Source organism: Limanda limanda, chromosome 2, assembly GCF_963576545.1.
Source record: "Limanda limanda chromosome 2, fLimLim1.1, whole genome shotgun sequence".
NCBI classification, from domain to species: Eukaryota; Metazoa; Chordata; class Actinopteri; order Pleuronectiformes; family Pleuronectidae; genus Limanda; species Limanda limanda.
Window position 1 is genome coordinate 10,906,038 of NC_083637.1, and position 18,874 is coordinate 10,924,911.

At 43.1% G+C, this 18,874-nt stretch overlaps 1 protein-coding gene across 2 annotated transcripts in view; it reads right to left on the reverse strand.

The window, feature by feature from the left end:
• Positions 1 to 18,874, reverse strand: part of hhip (hedgehog interacting protein) — a 31,216-nt gene extending 12,342 nt beyond the window's left edge. Inside the window, exons 1-7 of one of the 2 annotated variants that reach the window (XM_061067462.1) lie at positions 18,008 to 18,874; positions 13,934 to 14,126; positions 9,316 to 9,460; positions 7,771 to 7,972; positions 1,862 to 2,013; positions 365 to 538; positions 96 to 239 (exon numbers count right to left, since the gene is read on the reverse strand). In XM_061067462.1, coding sequence (XP_060923445.1) covers positions 96 to 239; positions 365 to 538; positions 1,862 to 2,013; positions 7,771 to 7,972; positions 9,316 to 9,460; positions 13,934 to 14,126; positions 18,008 to 18,304 — 1,307 coding nt within the window. In that variant the 5' untranslated portion in view covers positions 18,305 to 18,874. The remainder of the gene's footprint in view (positions 1 to 95; positions 240 to 364; positions 539 to 1,861; positions 2,014 to 7,770; positions 7,973 to 9,315; positions 9,461 to 13,933; positions 14,127 to 18,007) is intronic. The other variant, XM_061067463.1, reaches the window with a different exon arrangement.

The window sequence follows — 18,874 nt, forward strand, 5'->3', positions numbered from 1 at the left end:
AGATCATACATGGTTGTAGCTGAGGTTTGAAGAGAGCATCTTTTTTCCCCAGGAACATCTGTTAAAGAATTCAATCGTTTAAGTGTTTCACTCACCTGCCTGGGTCATGTATTCCATGGGCAAAGATTTCAGGTGGCTGGTTGGTGCTGTTGAAATACGGGTTGTCCCGTGGTATTGAATATGGTGACGTACAACAGTCCGTGTCCACATCTACCCTGAGTACGGACCCTGTGAAATCACTGGATTCAAACACACAAAAAAAAAAAAAACTTCACGATGGTTCAAGCTAGAAAAGGATTCAATCTTGGGATTTTAGGAAAACAACTCCAGCATTCATACATGATTGTTTGAGTTGTGGTCTCACCTTAGTCCATCCATTTCCTCCATGTCATCCAGGGTGATCATGCCATCTCCCAGGATGATGTGCAAGAGACCATCAGGGCCGAACAGCAGTTGGCCTCCGAGGTGCTTCCTATGCAGTTCTGCTACTTCCATTAGCACCCGGACTGTCCTGGTGTCCACTTGGTTTGGGTTTTTCCTGAGGAAAACGTGACACATCATTGTCAATGGTTCTGTCGTCACGTTAAAACAAGTATGATTGCTATGCGGCAATGTGACAGTTAACCCAAAAGTGCAGCTCAATTGGGAGAAAGGTCACTGAAAAAATTTGATGGTTTGAAATATGTAGGACTATACATTTTTTCTCTCATGAGCACACACTAGAAAATAATTGGTGTTGGTGGGAAAACGCTGACATCACACCCCGAAAGAAAATCCAACATTTAACAAGAGACATTAAGTCTGAATCTAATGCGAAACCTCATTAAGGAAAAAGGTGGAGTTGTGGGTGAAACTCTGAAGATGTTAGCGGTTTCAAAATGTTGCACAATTCTTTGTGCAAAGTGTGGATCTGGCTTCACAATATCAGCCGCAAATATTACATGATGTGTTATTTTGGTTACTCCTGCAATTTAAAAAAAGCTGTTTGCCAAAGAAAAAAAGAAAATTTAACGACCATCAAGTACTTTAACTGTCATTTCTCTATTGGAACCTCAAATTAAGGACTGCAGTCACAAAGACTGCACGCCAAGACTATAATTTAAGATTAGATCATTAAGTCAAACATACAATTGTGATTATGCAAATTAAAATTCAACACTTAAACACGTTCGTGAGAAAAGATTGTTTTCAAAATCACGGGTCATTGTGAAGGGTGTGTGAAGCATCAAGACGGCAAGAGGGAAAACACTACTGTCATCAGGCTGCGTGTTGCAAAAGAACGGCAATCACGTATTTCAGCACCGCAGTGAGAGTCAGCTCGCTGGGACGTTTGACCTACATTCTTAATCCCCATAAGACAGAAATTGTTTTCATTGCATCTTTAGAAAAAATTACTCTGTGTCGCTGAAGCTTTTCTATTTACTGTGATTAACCTGGTTCCTGGTAAAAACTGTGTCTTATGAATGTTGTTAGTTTAAATAGACATAATGTCAATCCCTCGAGGATTCTGTGATCAGAGGGATTTCTCTTTATCTTGCTTGCATGAGGGATTTTACCTATTTAAACATTTCACTATTCAGGAATAAGACAATTGATGATTGTGAGAAGTTTCACTCTCTTTCACTTTCTCAGATCGCTGCAAACTGAACACATTGTAAAATGCATGCAAATTTATGTATCATAGTTCTGTAATATGGACGAATATTATAATTTTTTGTTGAATAGGTGCACTTTGCATGTGCTGTGTATAATAATCCACAGTCATTACAAAGTAAGTTGGTGAAGACAGTGAAGCAGTGGAAGGTTATGGGCCCTTTCAGACATTTGAGCAATACATACACACACACACTTCTCCCATTACCTTGAAACGGTGTATTCAACCACACGGAGAATGTGGTCGTGTGGTCCGATGGCCCAGCGCTCTTGGTTGGTGGTGTAGGAGACGTAGAGTTTGCCATTCTTCTTGTAATTGGGGTGGAATACCAGGCTTAGCAGGCCCCTTTCATCTCCGCCCTGCAGTCAGATGAGAAACACAAAAGATCCAGGAGTTAATTATGTCCCTCCTCGGCTTCTGCTCGCCTGTGTGTGGGGTTGGAGTCGCCCCCCTCGGTCATCTTCATCATCACCAAGACCACTAACATGCAATCCCTCACACACCCACCACCCCCCTACCCACTTTAATTCTTCCACCTCTCTAATCCCTTTTTTTATTTATCCATCACATTCCCTTTCACACCCCTGCTATTCTCTCATTCTTTCTTTTTCTACCCTCGCCTGTTTCACTTCACACCTTCACCAGCCTCCTTGAATATACCATTACCAACCATTATAAAGCATTTGACTCTGGGTAGAGCTGCACCTCCTCTACAAACCCCCCGCCTTCACCCCGTCTTCCCTCCAGCCTGGTTATGTGCGCTTGTCCTCAGGGTCGGGGGCCCCTGTGACGCCCGGGCCCTCCCGGTGGCCTCCATTGTGCAGTGATTTGTGTGTGTAATCTTTGGGGGATATCCGTGAATGCTACGCTGAGTGGCTGAAAGAATTTATTAGCTCACTCACAGTTCATAGAGAGCACAAAAGTGCAGAGTACTTCAGTCCATGCTTTTTGCTCCCCTGTCCCCTCGCTCTTTTCCGGGTTTACACAGAATCCACGCAGAATTCGAGGCTTGGGTGGGGGATGGAGTAAAAGAGGAAAAAAGAAACCTAAACAAGGAAGAAGCTGCCAACTCCCACTGTCTTGGCAACATGTTTAGAAAACATCTAAATTGCTTGTGTAATATGTAAACCTTTGTCTCACCCCGGAGGCAGCTACATCACTTGTCACCACCCTGGTGGTCCTCCCATCATAGTTAGCTGTAATAATCAGCTATTGCATTTCATTCCCTAGGCAAGAAAGCCATGCCGGCCCTTTATTTATGTTGTACTCCGCCTCACTATTTCTTCTTGACAAATAATAAACCGAATGCCAATCTCAGGTGTGAAGAATGTTTAGAAAGTGGTTCCCGTATGCGAGTGTGTTCTTCCAAATCCACTGGATTCTTTTTTACTTTCACAAAGTAGTAAAACAACAAAAGTCAGCATCTCGTCAAAAAACTCGTCCTTCAGGTATTCCTTCTCAAAAGAGTCAAACAAATCTTGGTGTGAAAAGGAGTAGCAGGCGGTGGGTAGGTGTTGTCCACATCACAGGGCAAGGAACATAGATTGGTGCATCTGATCTTGTAGTTCTGCTTGGATTGTGTTAGTCCTGTCAAACACAGCAAAGACACAGGCCACATGCAGATGCAAAAGAGATGACTCTTTGCAAAGGAATGCACTCGAAGTACCAATGAGCAACAACAGGGGCCCACATGATAAGCCACAGGGGTTCTATAAATCTGAATTTAAAATGAAATGTTGTGAAAGTTGACAAATAAATCTCCACCCCAAAAGGCAGGGAATTTATGAGCGCTACTTAATGTCAGATCATTGAAGTCAAATAAAAAAAGGAGTTATGTGGGAGTGAATGCAGAGCACTATACAGCTGCACGTTAGTTGGGAGCAAAGGTGAACGCGAACTTTCATCATGGAAAGAGAAATCCTGCACCTCACCTGCAAAAGGCTGGATCCACATGTTGGATTCGAGGGAATGCAGTGACCCACAACCACAAAATAAAGTCACCACAGGGAGTGGGTCAAAAACCACAAATCCAAAGAGGCTTAGATGCAGAGCCAAAGGGGGGACCACCAGGATACACAGCAGTTAAATGGGCTGAAATATTAGCTGCCTTGCTAATGACCGGCTCCTTCAGGGGAAGGGCGAACAGCAGAACTGGCACCATAAGAAACAAACGCTGCATCAGAGAGCTTTACACTGCAGAGCTAATCCAAGGAGATACCCTGATTAAAAAAGACAAAGTGCCAAACTGATTATGGTAAAACTGCTGCCAAAGCTGCAGTAGGTAAGATTAGCTTGGCACAGCCCAGGGACTAATAAACAAGCTTGTTTAGAGAATGCACAAACTACAGGTTTCACATAGTGTAGGCTGAGAAGTTAATTTAAAGGATGCACTTACATAATAATAATTCATGGCTTTAATTAAATTAATTAATAACATATGCATCATTGAATAGATTTTCATGAACAGTATATAAGCATGAAGATCAGGGAAAATGTAGAGGTTGGCTGCTATATTTAAGCTTCATCTCATATCTCTCGGACTTTTGTGTGGGGTTTATTTCTACATATTAATGTTTCTGGTTGTCGTGCCTACCATATTCAAACTATACAGATCACTTTGCTGAGTTAACTTAAATAACATCCCCTCCATTTCCCCCTAAAAACGTCTTTTTTTATGACCACCATCATTCACCCACAGCCGGGCAAGGGTTTTCTGATTGAATCTCCCATGAGGTATTATCTCTTCATTTTTCACAAACACCTGCCTCTGCATTCCTCTTTTCCCTCCAATTCTGCTCTCTGTGGGGCTCCGGCTTTGGCACTGTCAAAGAGTTGGCGTCACTCCACAGAGAAAGCAGGGAGAGTGAGGTTGCGGGGATGAGGAGCCGTTGTTATCTCACATCTCACGGTGCGTTACATGAAATGCTGACCCGGTGTGAGTGGCAGCGGCGGTGACACACAACTACGCTGTGATTCCCAATTCCGCGGGGGCAGCTGTCTTTTGAGTCTTGGTGACGCCGCATGTGTCGGCCCGTGCATTGTTACCCTGAACCTTTTGATCCTTCCTCACTGGCTCGTGGGCATTACTCCATCAAAAGACATTCCACACGAGTTGATTGGAGCACAACAATGTCTACGCCCTTCACTCAAAGACCATCTGAAGCGAGTAAGCTCTCACAATTAAACATCCATTGAAAGCCCTCCACCTGTTGATACAGAAATCCAACGGCAAAAACGTGGGGATCCCATAATACAATATTGCTTTAACCAATAATGTTATAAAACCCAATGTCTGAACTGTTCGATTCGCAATAACAATATTTTTGCAATATCTAATGACTGTATAATGTGATGCTATCTATCACATCGATCATAAACTGATTCAACTCAATATGCGAAATATGTGTGAGCTAGATAGTTAGATAGATAGATAGATGGATACTTTATTAATCCCGAGGAAAATTTAGATCATCCAGTAGTTTATACAGATAACACTTAAACACCTCATTGACATACATACATAAATCACATACGGAGAATATACGGAGAATATATTACAGCCTCACAGTGGAGACATGTAAATTATTTAACAGTGATTGGTAACATCACTTATTTACACCATATTATCTGAACTGATCTGTACGATATCGATTCAATAATCCTTTTAACTGTTATCATCGGTAACACTACCTACATATCCAAACACCCCCGATCTGAGGCATAGAAAGTTCTTAGAGAGACGTAAAATGTCAGTAAGCACTTCAGATGTCATGAGCAGACATCCCACTGTCTGAAGATAATGATGAGATCAACACGAGTGTGACCCCACCCCAGCTTCTCCGCAGAGTAAATAGTGAAGATGAGCGAGGCTACTTATTTTTAGTCTGGATGGGAGCAGCCCAGACTCCCTGATGACTTTGACAGTGCAGAGCAGCAGACTGAGAGAATAACACGCTTTGAGTTATTTCTTTAAGCATTGATATGTTTTGGAGCCCCCCCGCTCACTACTGTTACACAGGCTAATACGTGTTAGTGCTACCAGATGTCTTCATGTTTAAAAGCCACTGTCACTATCACACAGACCCTTGAGTTCTTTACCGAAGCTGTACAGGGCAGGATGCTGTCAGCGGAGGAGGCAGCTTGGCGTATAAAAAAACACTATACGCCATAGAATATAGAGGTTAAGAAAAAGGTATGGTGTGTTGTGTTTATGTTTAAATGTTAGTTCTGTTATCTTGTATGTTGGAAGCTTAGCTCTCCAACAAAACAAGTAGATCTCAGGAGATTCGAGTCGTACACAACCTGCATCACACTAAATTTAACTAAAATCATCTTAATGTACCTTTTTAGTTAGCTGCATGCTGGTTCTAGAAGCGTTGAAATATAAATATGTTGGTTATTAACTTTCTAGTCATGTGGTGACAGAGGTGTATTGTTTAGTCTATGAGTTTTAATTGACTGTTCGTTATTTTATATATTGTATTGGTTTTATTTATAGAAAAAAGCAAACTGACTGACAAGTGGAGTGTGAACTGCTAATGAAAGTGTGAGAAATAGTGAGTTTCTTTTAAAGTTTTCCCTAAAATATTCACATTAGTCTTGTAAAAAGAAGTTTGTATTGGGTGTAAATGTGTGCAACATAAAAATATTGGTCACTAAATCTTGAAAACAAGATAATGACATTGATAGTATGTGTAGGAATTGTGACTGTGTGCGTGTGTGGTTATGGTGGTGGTGCGGTGGGGACTGGAGTAAAGAGATTGAATTTCAGGAGAACACCCACAGCGCAGCTCGGAGCCCACAACACCGCAGCGCAGCATTGTTTCTGTGCAGTTCAGCTTAATTGGCACCGGGGGAATCCGTGGAATGGGGGGGGGGACAGAAGAGCAGGAGGAAACACAGAACATTACAATCAAAGCATGTGCAGGGGGCCGATGATAGACCTGCTATCTGCCCTGTCTCCTGGGTGCCTGGGTTCCTCTCTCTGTATAAAGGCAGCTCCATCCTGTTGATGCTGCCAGTAAACACCTCAGCCCCCCCCTCCCCCCCCGGTCCCGTCTACCCCGTGTGGCCGGGAGCCCGTTCTGGCAGCCAACATCTCAGAATGGGACCCCTGGGGCCTGCGGGGGATTGAGCCACGTCTAATTGTCGTGATGACTTTATCCAAAACCCTATTGGATTGAACGATGATAAGAAAGCTGAGCTGAGTAGGGAGAGGAGCATCCTGCGAGGAGGAGCAGCTGCATACTCAAATGCTGTGCTCGGTTTGACTCCTTGTAAGCAAAGGGTCTTGTCATTGGAGGAGCAGGAGGCATGCGTGATAGATAAACTTCCTGTCTGGAAGTGTGCCTCCTAAACGTCCCAGCTTCCCCATCTTCTGGTGCGATCGAAGACAATTAGTGAACCATTTTCAAAATTCTTAATCTGAGATTCAGTAATGATTATGGATACAAAAATAAATATCAAGTTCAAATTACAGCAGAGGTTACAATGTCTTTGCAAGGGAGATATCCAGAGAGATTTCTTTACAGCAAAATAGGGCAAAAAAGTATCCCACAAACCTTTAAAAAACTTATTTGAATAGTTTTTAATGGCCATTCAAGGGTATTGAGTTAGGCAGAACTAATTAAAGTATTAAGTAAGTCACCATCGATATTAGAACCCTTAAAGGAACAATATGGGATAGATTAAGAAAGCCGTTAACCCATCTTGTGATAATTAGCAGAACATTTGCAGTGAGCTCAATGTGTGCTGTACATACAGTTAAATAGCAGATAATAGCATAATGATTAGGTGCCATCAGATTTGATGAATGGCTGCTTGTTTGGTGCAATTACATAATTGAATGCTAATAGTGAGCAGGCACTGCTTTCAAGGGATTTGTCTTGGCCGGAGATGTTCCCCACACGATTACATAGGTGCAAACAGTTGCGCTGTAAAGACGAGGTTTCAGGCTCTACAAAATTACTTCCCTACTTTAGAAATATTTCACAAAAATATTTCATACTTCCGTCAGCCAGATTCCTTCCATTTTCTCTTTTTCTCGTTTTACATCTGGGCTCGAAATCGAATCCATATTATCATACTGTAATTCCGTCAGGTAGCGTCAGTCCTACCTTCAGGCCGTTCTGCACCAGCTTGTGGATGTCCAGGAAGGGCTCTTTGATTAGGTTGAGGTCATGGTTGAGTATCCGGACAGTTCCCTCCCTCTCCAGGACAAAGAGCCGCTGAGATCCGTCCCCACAGTGCACCACGGACACCGGCTGCCGCAGACCGCTCAACACCTCCTGGGCACAGTAGCAGTTGTGTTTGTGTTTCCTGGGTAACAAGGAAGATACAGAAGATCAGAGGCTGATCGGCAAGGGAGACAAGGGTGAAGTTGGAGTATTTGTAGGGAAGCTTAAAAAAGAACCAGCAGTATGTTTACATTCATAATCATTTTCTATTGACAGGGATCTAATTAAACTTTGGAATTAAACATCTATCACTCTGCTGTCTAGGGCAGTAGATATACAGTATTAAAAGCTCTACTACATTCACTTTTTCAATCTCAAGGCTTGGTTTTGACATAGGAAGTCAGATGTTGCATTTCTATTTTCAAGATTTTAGATGGCCAAGTATTATTTACATTTTAAGGAGGTTTTTTTCAATAAATTGTGCATTCTTAAACTTAAAAGCTCAGCAAAAGTTCATTTTTCTTCCTAATTCCAACCAGTGTCCCTTAAGTGTAAAGACCAAAGTGATGTGTGATGATATGATAATAATAAATATGATGATATACCAAAAAGTTTATTAACACTCCCTCTTTGTGCCGCATAAAGAGCACATGAACATTTGAGCTCTGGCCCAAATAAACAGGGCATATTTGTGCCTGAGTAAACGGGAAGCAGATTATTTATTCTGCAGGTGGTTGCCAGTTACAGAAAATACCATAAACCAGAACAACAATAGTAAAAACTAAGAGCAAGGATTTCTCATTTTGGACTAACGACGAGGTGGAACTATAGTATCAACACAGGAATGCGAATATGGGTGACAGCGTCATCATTTCCAAAAAACTTTATCTCCATCTTTCTGCCTGTCCACATTACAATGCATTTTCAAACATCTCCATTTTAGGTGCTCAAAAAATCTAGAATAGTGTGGACGACCGGGATAAACATACAACCAGTGATGCATTTTTATATTAAGTAAGTTGTGTGGATGTAGCCTCAGAGTTTAAGGTGCAAAAGCATCAAACTATTAGAAGTCATTTGACTGAATGTTGGTTGCTGCTATTCAGGGGCAAATGCTGAAGCTTGGTGTTCTTGCCTTAGGGAAAACAGAGATGAAAGACAGCCCCATCCCCACACCCACCCTACCCCCCATGGACAAAAGGGCAAAGCCGCCCTGTGATGTACAGACCTTTGCAGTGAGGAAGGCCAACAGAATGATGCAGGATAAGCATTTTCATTATGTGAGCAAAGCTGAACAAAGGCAGTCAAGACAAACTTTAGGATTAGACGAGTAATTCTGACGCAAAGTATGGACCCACGTCAAAATCGACCACTGAACCCAAAACATGTGACTGCGCCTGTTACTACAAAAACAAAAAAAACAGGGCTGAACGTCATGAATTTGAACTTTCCTCTCAATCCTCAAAAAAAAATGAAACCACAAACCTGCTGATATCTTCTAGTTTCTCATCTCCCAAGTAGTTGGAATCTTGCCCTTGTGGTTGCTTTCGTTGAAAATCTGGAAAGCATAGACTGGCATCTCTCCTCCCATAGTATTGGCAGAACTCGTCCACATCGGCTTGAAACAGTTCTGGCAAACAGAAACAGACAAAGGCTTACTGTACATTCTGCATTGTTACATGACTTCCCAATCTGGGCCAACAGAGCCACAGAAAATCTATTGGATACTCTCCCAACCTTGTTTTTAATGGTACATTATGTTGTAACTCGTGTCTGCATTGTGTGTGTGTTTGCATGCACGAATATGAGCGAGAACGAAAGAGTAAACGCGAGACAGAGGAGGAGAGAAAGGATGTGATGTGTTTGTGTGTTGGGGAGGGCTGAAGATGTGCTTGACGAGCCAAACCAAATTCTGGCTAGACTGGGCTGAAATGAACAAGTGAAGAGAAAGTGGGCCAAACCAAATGCATCACACATTTTACACGGTGAACTATGCCTCCACCAGAGAGAGAAAATGGAAAAGCATTCTCAATTCTAGTTGAATTTCTCTGAGGAAAAAAACTGAGCAACACTTTCATTAAAATCTGTTCTGCAACAGAGTAGTAAGAGATGAGGCTCCTGGAGGATCACTTCATTTATCAATAGGAACTTCAAATAGTTTGTTTGGAGTGATAGTTTACACTGTGTGCCAGTGTTTGATGAATTTTAATGGCAAATGGAAAGTAAAGACACACCTTGGCAGTGGCTTTACGACACATCAGGTTTCATCGGAAGGTGGAAATCTAGGCTGCATTACATGATTAAGAATTTGAACCGAGCCCAGTATGAAATCAGGCTCATTGGTCTTTTGAGAGTTGACTTGGTATCTTGGTGGTTACTGATGCTTTATCCGGAAAAAACTATAGATTGTAGACCTTTACCATAGTATTAAACGGCTTATGATAACTATTGGATGTCCCATTTAAAATCTCGACAATAGAATTCCACTTTTTATTCAAACCAATATGCCTCCTTCCACATTTTCATTATGAGGAAATGGGGCAAACCACTAAAAATACTTTCCTGTATTTTCTGCAACTAATTACAGTATAAACAGAAAAACCAAACCCAGGCGTTGATGCCCAGACATGCCAACACAAATCAACAAAGGCCTGACCTTTCAGCTGGTTAAGTCACATTCTCAAATCCAGCTGGTTCGAAGGTTCTGCTCAAACAGTCAGAACACACCCCGAACACAAGCTCAATCAAATTATCAACAAAAACTTAACTACATTCAGAATGAAGAAAGAAGGTTAATGAAAAACACTGACACTAAGACTGAGATACATTTCTTACAATGTAAAATTATGGTATTAATAACTTTAAGACTACATTTAAAACAGCACAATTTGTGGTACACACTGTGTCACATGTCAAAGTTCACTCCACATTAGTTATTGACAGTTTCCTTTTTAAAACTGAGTTTATTCAACTAATTGGAGCTAAAACCCTTTTCCTTATTGCCTCAATTCTTCGACATGCAAACCTGTTCCTGTTATACGACCATTTCAGACAACTCTGACTGTTTTGCATTACTGAGCAACACATGGGCACAGCATGGGAAATGAAGTAATCAACCTGTTAAATATGGCATGTAATTCTGAATAAACAAAAGTGTTTTCAGGGTGAAAGATATTCTTTGTTTCCGCTGCCAAACAAAGGCACGATGTGTCCAAATACTGACTGGTTGTATTTTACTAATTCAGCATGTGAAGTCAAGGTAAAAGTGCCATCACATCATTCCTCATTTCCCGTTGGCCTGTTAGTTTATTCAAAATGTTTCATTGCCAAGGCAAAAGTAATCTGCATAAACATGAGAGTCGTACACGGCTACGCCTCCAGTCACTGCAGTCACAACATTATTCCCGGGCAAAAAGCAAAGTGTGCAGAGGTTCTCAGAGGCCCTCTGTGACCTAAAAACAATCCTGACATTATTGTTTCCTTTAGTCGGTCCCTCGGAGGACAGAGGAGAGCAAATACACCAGTGATAAAAACACAAACAGGGCTCTCCCTGTGCCTACTTTCATCTCCCTCTCTTGCCACACACCGACCGCAAGGGCTGACCGCACCAAATACTGGAGGTGATAGGATATCCCCTCAAACATCTAAACACAACATGGAGATCAAACACACAGAGAAACACACACGTCCCTGGCTTTACCACCCACCCTCTTGTGTCTGCAGTTATCTTAACCATGCTGGTTGGGGACCTCGGGTGCAGGGTGGTGGGCCGGGGGTGAGAGAAGAGGGGAGGAGGATATAAGGAAAAAAAGGAGTGCAGAGAAGGTGGGGGGCCTCATGGAGAGAAGTGAGAGTCAAGGCAGTAAATGTCTTTACGGAGAAATAGGTGCTAAGCACATGGCCTAATCAAGGGCCCGGAGGAAGTTTCATGGGCGCGGGATGACAGTTATGGATGCTGTAAAGGCTACTGTTTCATTTTAAAACCTGTGGCCTGCGGCTTTGAATTCACAAAGGTTAAGGACATGTCATAACGTCTCATGTCTGTGGTCACATTCAATGTTACTGCTCCGCGTGATAAGATCCAGATCCACAATTTTCAAAATGTTTTCCTTAAATGTTGAAAAAAATGTCTGTTTATGCAAATGTGCAAATGGAAAAGGAGAATAAGAGAGGAATGGAAGTGCATGGAGAAGAAAAGATATGCAAAAAAGAAAGGGAGAGGAGAAGAGGATAGAAAGGGAGGAGAGACAGAGGGAGGGAGAAAGAGGGAGAGAGAGAAAGAGAGAGAGAGAAACAGAACTGTGTCCATATTCCTGGCTCCCCAGTGTTGAAGTTATACTTCCATCTGGTTATCTTCCAAGGCAACCTGGGTGGCCCACCCTAAGTACTTGACATCTTGATGCACTTCAGCAGTTTTACATACACACAACCTTTGTAGAAAAATAAATGTGTCATTCGTCACCACATATGCTGATCTGTGGAGGGCTGGGTGGGGGGGGGGGTGTGCGGGGAGGAGCACGACAGCAAACAGAGGGAGGGGGATCCTTCTCATGGATTCCTCTCATGAGCTTTTTTGGTTTGACTCTCCGAGCCCATATGTCTGTCAGCTTATGAGACAGTAATGTCATCCCAGACACGTCTTCTTCTTCCCTCCTTTCTGTGCTCTGCGGGACTCCGCCATCCTCAGTGTAGAGCAAGTGTACGCGATATGCCGGCAGGCCATTAGACCGAGACTTGGATGGACTCGGATTGGAATGTGTGTGTTTGATATTTGACTTGAGCTCCAGCGCACCATGTGGGTGGGTTGCAGACAAGTGTGTTTGAAACTGTTCTCTGTTTGCAGATCTCGGAAGATCTAATCAGCTTGTGGCGACAGAGATTGGAAGAAGACTTGGCTGGAGGAGAAGAGACACTCAGAAAGTGTTTGATCATGCTTGGTATGCACTCTGAAGGCACAGGTACCAGTGATCCTGCATCCCTTCAAAGGGAATTCTTCTGAAGACCAGATGCTTTCAGGAGGCAGAAGGGCTCCTATCATTTAACAGAAACATATCCAGGAGGAAAACAGTTACATCAAGGTTTTTTTTTTTCTTCCCTGTTCTGTGGATCTGTCATGTCTTATTAGAGCTCTTAGTCAGAGACAGCAGGGGCCCATTAAAGCAAAATTTCCACCAATATTTAAATTAATGTGATTTTAATACCTCAATGAAAACACAGCGGTGGCCTAAGAGCACGAGACACATGTTTTTAAGTGACGGTTTATGTCTGAGGAAGGTGAATGTTAGGTAGTCATGTCTGGACCGCAGCTAGGGTGAGTATGCATCCCAAATACAGAATCAAGTCCAGGAGTTGAGTCTGCAGAGAAACAGGTCATAAATAGTCCAGTCAAGTTGTCTGGTACACCGGTCATACTGGACTTGCATATAGGGGGAGTTTATTCCCATGTCTACCTTTGATAATTTAGTATTTTCTTTTTCAATTGTAGAGAAATGCCTCAAATGTAATCTCGGTAAGCTTATGCAGCAAAACATGTATTTCCCTAATCTAAACAAGAACAAATGTTTCTGCACATAATGCCAAAAACAAAATACTGCAAAATAAGTAAATCGCAAATCTCGCTCTGCTATTTTCTGAATCAAACAAGCTGGATCAGCATACAGTGTTTTTGTGTCTGTATAGGCAGAGAGTGGTAATTTAACTGATGCATTAGAGTGCAACAGTAAAGCAAAGAGAAGGCAGCGAGCAAGCAAACGGGTGAGACAAGCTCAGCAACAAACGGAGGTGAGGTCAGATGAGGTAAGATTTGGATAAATAAATATTCACCGACCAGACTACTGACGCACCATTTCTTGCATATGTCCAAAAATCTGCCACTTCTACATGTGCAGGCTGAGTCTCAATGAGAACATGAATTTTAATTTATCCCAATCAGAAGGGTCCGTTTCGTTTCAAAATGTAGGAGGAACTGAAGAGAGCATGTATAACGTATGCCTGCTTTCACAACCTGTATTCATGTGTATATATTTGCTTGTGTATCGCCAGGTAACCGAACAGGAGCTGTAATTAAAGTCGCATTCACAATCATTATTATCTGCGTAATTACCTGGTATGTGCCCCCTGCAGGTATAGTAGAACTCGCGGCAGAAGTCCTGGCAGAGCCGCGGCAGGTCTGGCTCCCTGTGTGGCATCTTATCCATGTCCGAGGAGTGGAACAACACCTGGGCATTGGGGGAGCAGCGAGCGCACTTGATCTCCTCCAGCAGACGTCCACATTCTGTGTTGTTGGTGGAGAAAATCTGGAGACCACACGCAAACAAGGGCCAAGGCATGATTAAAATGGTTTGGCTGTAAACTTTTACCTCTGAATACACATTAGCCAGTCAAGCCAACATTTGGAAAATATTGACATCATTTACATTACACCATGTGGCAAGGAAAGTTCAGATGGCAGAGTGCGTTTTCAAATGTTCATCATCAGAAAATCCAGATGACTTGAGACGCTTTTTAAGATTTTCAAGAGCTTTAACCACTGATCCCAGTGAGCCCAAATGAACTTTTATGGGCAAGTAAAGGTTTGTAATTGACTTTGTCAATGTGTACGTATACAAGCCCCATGCAATGTGTAACATTAATGGTTTTAATTAAATGTTTAGATTCTACTCACAATAAAAAACAGATGTCGTAGCAGTTTCCACCCCTCGCCACATTTTTCCTTTTAACAAATTAGCCAAACCTGCCCCCAGGTACCACACAGACAGGGATCAGGGATTTCTAACCAACAGAATTACTCTTGAGATACAACAGCACATTCAGATAGCAACTGTATGTTTACAACACCCTGCTCTCATATGTCACATGGAGAGTGAGACGGTCTCTGGCTGGCAACAAGGTGTGAAGCAACCAGTTGTTGCTGCTTCCTGCTGCCCGAAGCATTACTTCACACATCACGTTGTATGTTATCATGGATTTTGTTTATATTCTTCACTATCTTAGCAAGCAGTTAGGTTCGGACAGTGACGGTACAGTCTGGTGTTGTGCTGAACAGTTTGTTCAGACAGCAAATTTATTTTTCATTGCATCATCAGTAGAATGAAGAAATAAGGAGATGGTCACTTGCAGAGTATGAAAGTCTGCAGCATCTCTTCATTACCAGTATCAACGCACCACAACTCACACTGCAGTGGAACTCCAAATTCACACAAACTGAATTATATCAAAACCCTGCAACTGGAGAATTTGAAGTTAACCGACACTAATATTTTCACTTTTACTATATGATTCTAACAGAATAATATCACACTATAATATCAGATCTGCAACATCCACTGCTATATCATCTGATATCAATTTATAAACACTGAGGTTGGAACACCCTGTGTGTTTGGAGAAACAGACGGGGAAATCGCACTCGCTCGTTTAGCTGCCTACTCACCAAAGTTCACAAACAGTAAAAGTCAAATTGTCGACTCCCATGTCTGACAGATCTCAGGGCATGAAATGAATGAAGGCAAATAAGAGCCTCAAAGGCTGAGTTGGGGTCATTACGCAAAGGTACACAAAGAGTTAATCCAAAAGAAATTAGCAGAATTATTTACATAACAAATTAGCTGTAATATAACACAATGTAATCTGTTTTAGGTCAAGAGCCGTGCTGCTTGGGCAGTCAGGCAGGGAGGCAGGCAGGCTGGTAGTGCTTTGGCTCTGTGTGAGGTCCATGTGTAAACACCAATTTAGAGATAGACAGACACATCATTCCCACTCTGGTATCAACAAATTAGCAGTCTGTCGAAGTCAATTACACCAGCGGACCCAAGGCCAACATATGGACGCCTTACACTTCACTCTGATTGCAGAACAAACTGCAACTGGGGAAAGAGTTTCTGGTTAAGTTGCACAGAGCTGTGTTTACCCAACAGGTGGCAGAAACCTCTGGCTTAAAACCCTGAGGGTCAACCTGAAAATATCCTGACATGCCAGAGTAAATCAAATCCCTCGTCACTAAAGGCAGAGTGGAGAACCAACTGAAGAGAGACAAATAAGCGTATCTGAATTTCCAAAATAAACTCCAAATTGAATCATATCATTGCTCTACATTTCATCAAACTGTTGACAAAAAAGGGAGCTCCCAGCTCTGGCGTTGACCCTGTGTGTGTGTGCTGTGTTTCTCGCTCTCCCTGCCCTCCACACTCATGCCATGTAGTGTTGTGGGCATGCCTGCCCTCCTGATCTAAATTGCCCATTGATTCCGTGTGCCATGGGCTGGCACAGGGTCTGCGGAGAGTAGCATTTGTGTTCTCTCAGCCGTGCCCTGTGTCCATATGTTGCTGGGACAGGCTCCAATGTTGCCATCATCCAAACCAGGAACAAGTAGACCTTTGTTTGTTGTCTTTTGCTGAATCTCGGCGAGCGTGTTCCTCAAAAGCAGGGAGGAAAATGGCAATGAGGCTCAGCTGTTGCACTTTTGCTGAGGACACGCTAAAGCGCGTCAAGAAGGGAAACGTGGAGCCTAAATGGCGTAAGATGAATTTAAATGTCAGTAGCTCACATGTCGCTAAAGTTGGCTTCAAGCTAAGCAGCAATGGCTTCATACGGCAGAACGTAGGGATTGTGTTTTTGCTGCAAATCTGCATAATGGATTTTGCCAAATTGCCGGAACAAACATATTAATAGAGAATGCCACACTCGGTAAAAATCACTTGTCTTTAATTTGTGAGAAATCTGTGATGCTCTGCAGGCCTCATATGGTCAGAGAGACTGGGGGAAAGAGAGATAGTTGGGGAGAGAGAGGGAGAGAAGGGGGGGGACACTAAGCTTTAACAAAGCACTCCTCCTCAGGGGAATAGGTGTAAGTTAGTTGGCAGGAGGATATAGTGAGGGACACACACACACACAGACTCACACACACACCCTCTCAAAGGCATTAACACTTGGACAGGGCCGATGACTGGGGGAGAGTGATGTTCTCCAGCTTCTCCCATTAGCGAAACCAACTAACACAATGGTGTTGTTGTTATTCTTTTGCCATAATCAGAAAGGGCTCCGTGTGTGGGCAGTGTAGTGGGGAGGAGGAGAAGTCGAGTTCGTCCTATTCACTCCTCTCTCTCTCCCTCTTTCCCTCCCTCTCTCCCTCCCCTTCGCTTTTTTTATTTGCATGACTTGAGCAAATTAAATGATGCAATATGGCTTTTTGTCGCGAACACAAAGTGAGATACCACCCAGCCACTGAATATTTCCAGGGCTGGTTTACATGAGAATGGCCCCGGTGAGGATCCAACGGAATCCTCAACACAAGTTGCAGCTTTTTCCTCCCACGGAAAACCAAAGCAGACGTTGTTTTTAAAACACGACATTAGTAACACACACACTTGTGCAGACACACACACCATCCCCGGTGGAGAGGGTCAGGTGAATAAAGAAAACAGAAGCTAGGCTAACAAGCAGCTAGCTAACATTTGGTTTAGCTTTTTCACGCTTTAACGCGACAAACAAAACAAAACTTTACTCCACGTAAACCACCGACACCGTGGCCGCTGTCAGCTCCCGGCTCCGGGGCAACAGCCGGGGCAGGGAGGGGGGAGGTACAACAAGAAGCACAGCCGGGTTCCCTACCTTTGAAACGGGCTAACACTTTTAAGCTAGCAGCCGTTTCTTCTCCTGTCAGTTGTGGCGTAGTGAAGCTACGTGAATCGGTGAGTGGTCACCATGGTAACGCCGTAGCGCATTGGACACGCTGAATTAGAGTTGCACCAAGATGTGTTTAAAGACACCGGAAAAAACTGAATAAATATATATTATGATGATTAAATTATTTTGAAGCGGTTTAGCAAATTAAAAAAATAAATAGTGAAGTTCTATAGATAAAATCAACTGGGGAAAAAAATAATTGAACATTTTATAAGACGCTAGAAATATCAAGGTGTATGTCACAGGCTCCTCATTTATCCCTGATGTGTGATGGGTCTTAAAGTCCCTGTGGAAACTTTAAAAAGAGACTTTTCACCGGGACAATCAAAGGCAACACGGCCCAGGGCGATCCCACCCCCCACATGACCATCCCCAAATTCAGCTTCACCAAGAGGCAGCGTGACAATACACGAGGGGCTGTAAACGCACCACATGAGGCAGTAAAAGTAAAAAAAAAGCCCCCCCACCCAGCAGCAGCTTCCACTGGACCTACCCGGGCATCCCTGCGGTGCAGGATCTGGTAGGCGGCTCTCCGGGTGGGACAGCAGGACACTCGGGGGTACAACCTGTGGCAGACTTCTCCTCCGCTGCCTCCGGAGCCGCCGCCGCCGCTGCCGCTGCCGTCGAGCAACACCTTCCTCTCCCTCTTCTTCAGCCGCTTGGGCGAGCTGCCGTCGTAGCAGCGTCTCCTCCTCGGGCTGATCTCGCCCCTCTCGCCGAATTTGGCGTCCCCACATTCCCACACGTTCACCGCGATGGCCAGGACTAGCACGAATTGCAAATGCTTCATAGTTTTTTTTTTTTTTTTATAGAAAATGAGAAATCATAAAAATCAAACCCCCCCAAAAAATGTTTAAAAAAAATCCACACCTCCCTTTCCAGAGGAGTGAGCTTAACCTGCAATGTAAGGTATATATATATTTGTGTTATATATATATATAGTTTAAATCTGGGTTCTAGTTCTGCGAGCCAATTTACTAAGGAAATAACAAAATGAGCAGGTGTCCGAGTTTGGATTCACTGCTGTGGACAAATCATCAGGTCATAAATAAGTGTTGCTTCTGCTTCTGAAGCGCAACTCGGAGCAATTCAAAGCACAAAATGAAAAGCAAAACAATGTCACAATTTATCCTGATGGACGCAGACAAAAAAAGAAGAAGAAGAAGTCAAACCCCCCCCCCAACAAGAAAAACAGCGTGTTCTGCAGAGAGAAGCCGAGTGGTTCCTGTCAGATGTAATTCCTCAGGAGCGCAGCGCGGCGGTTTGGTGCAAAACGAAAAAAAAACACACACGCACGTAAGAAAAATAAAAAGTTGTGTGTCACTAAAGTCCTCGGAGCGCTCACATGTTTCCCCGTGCT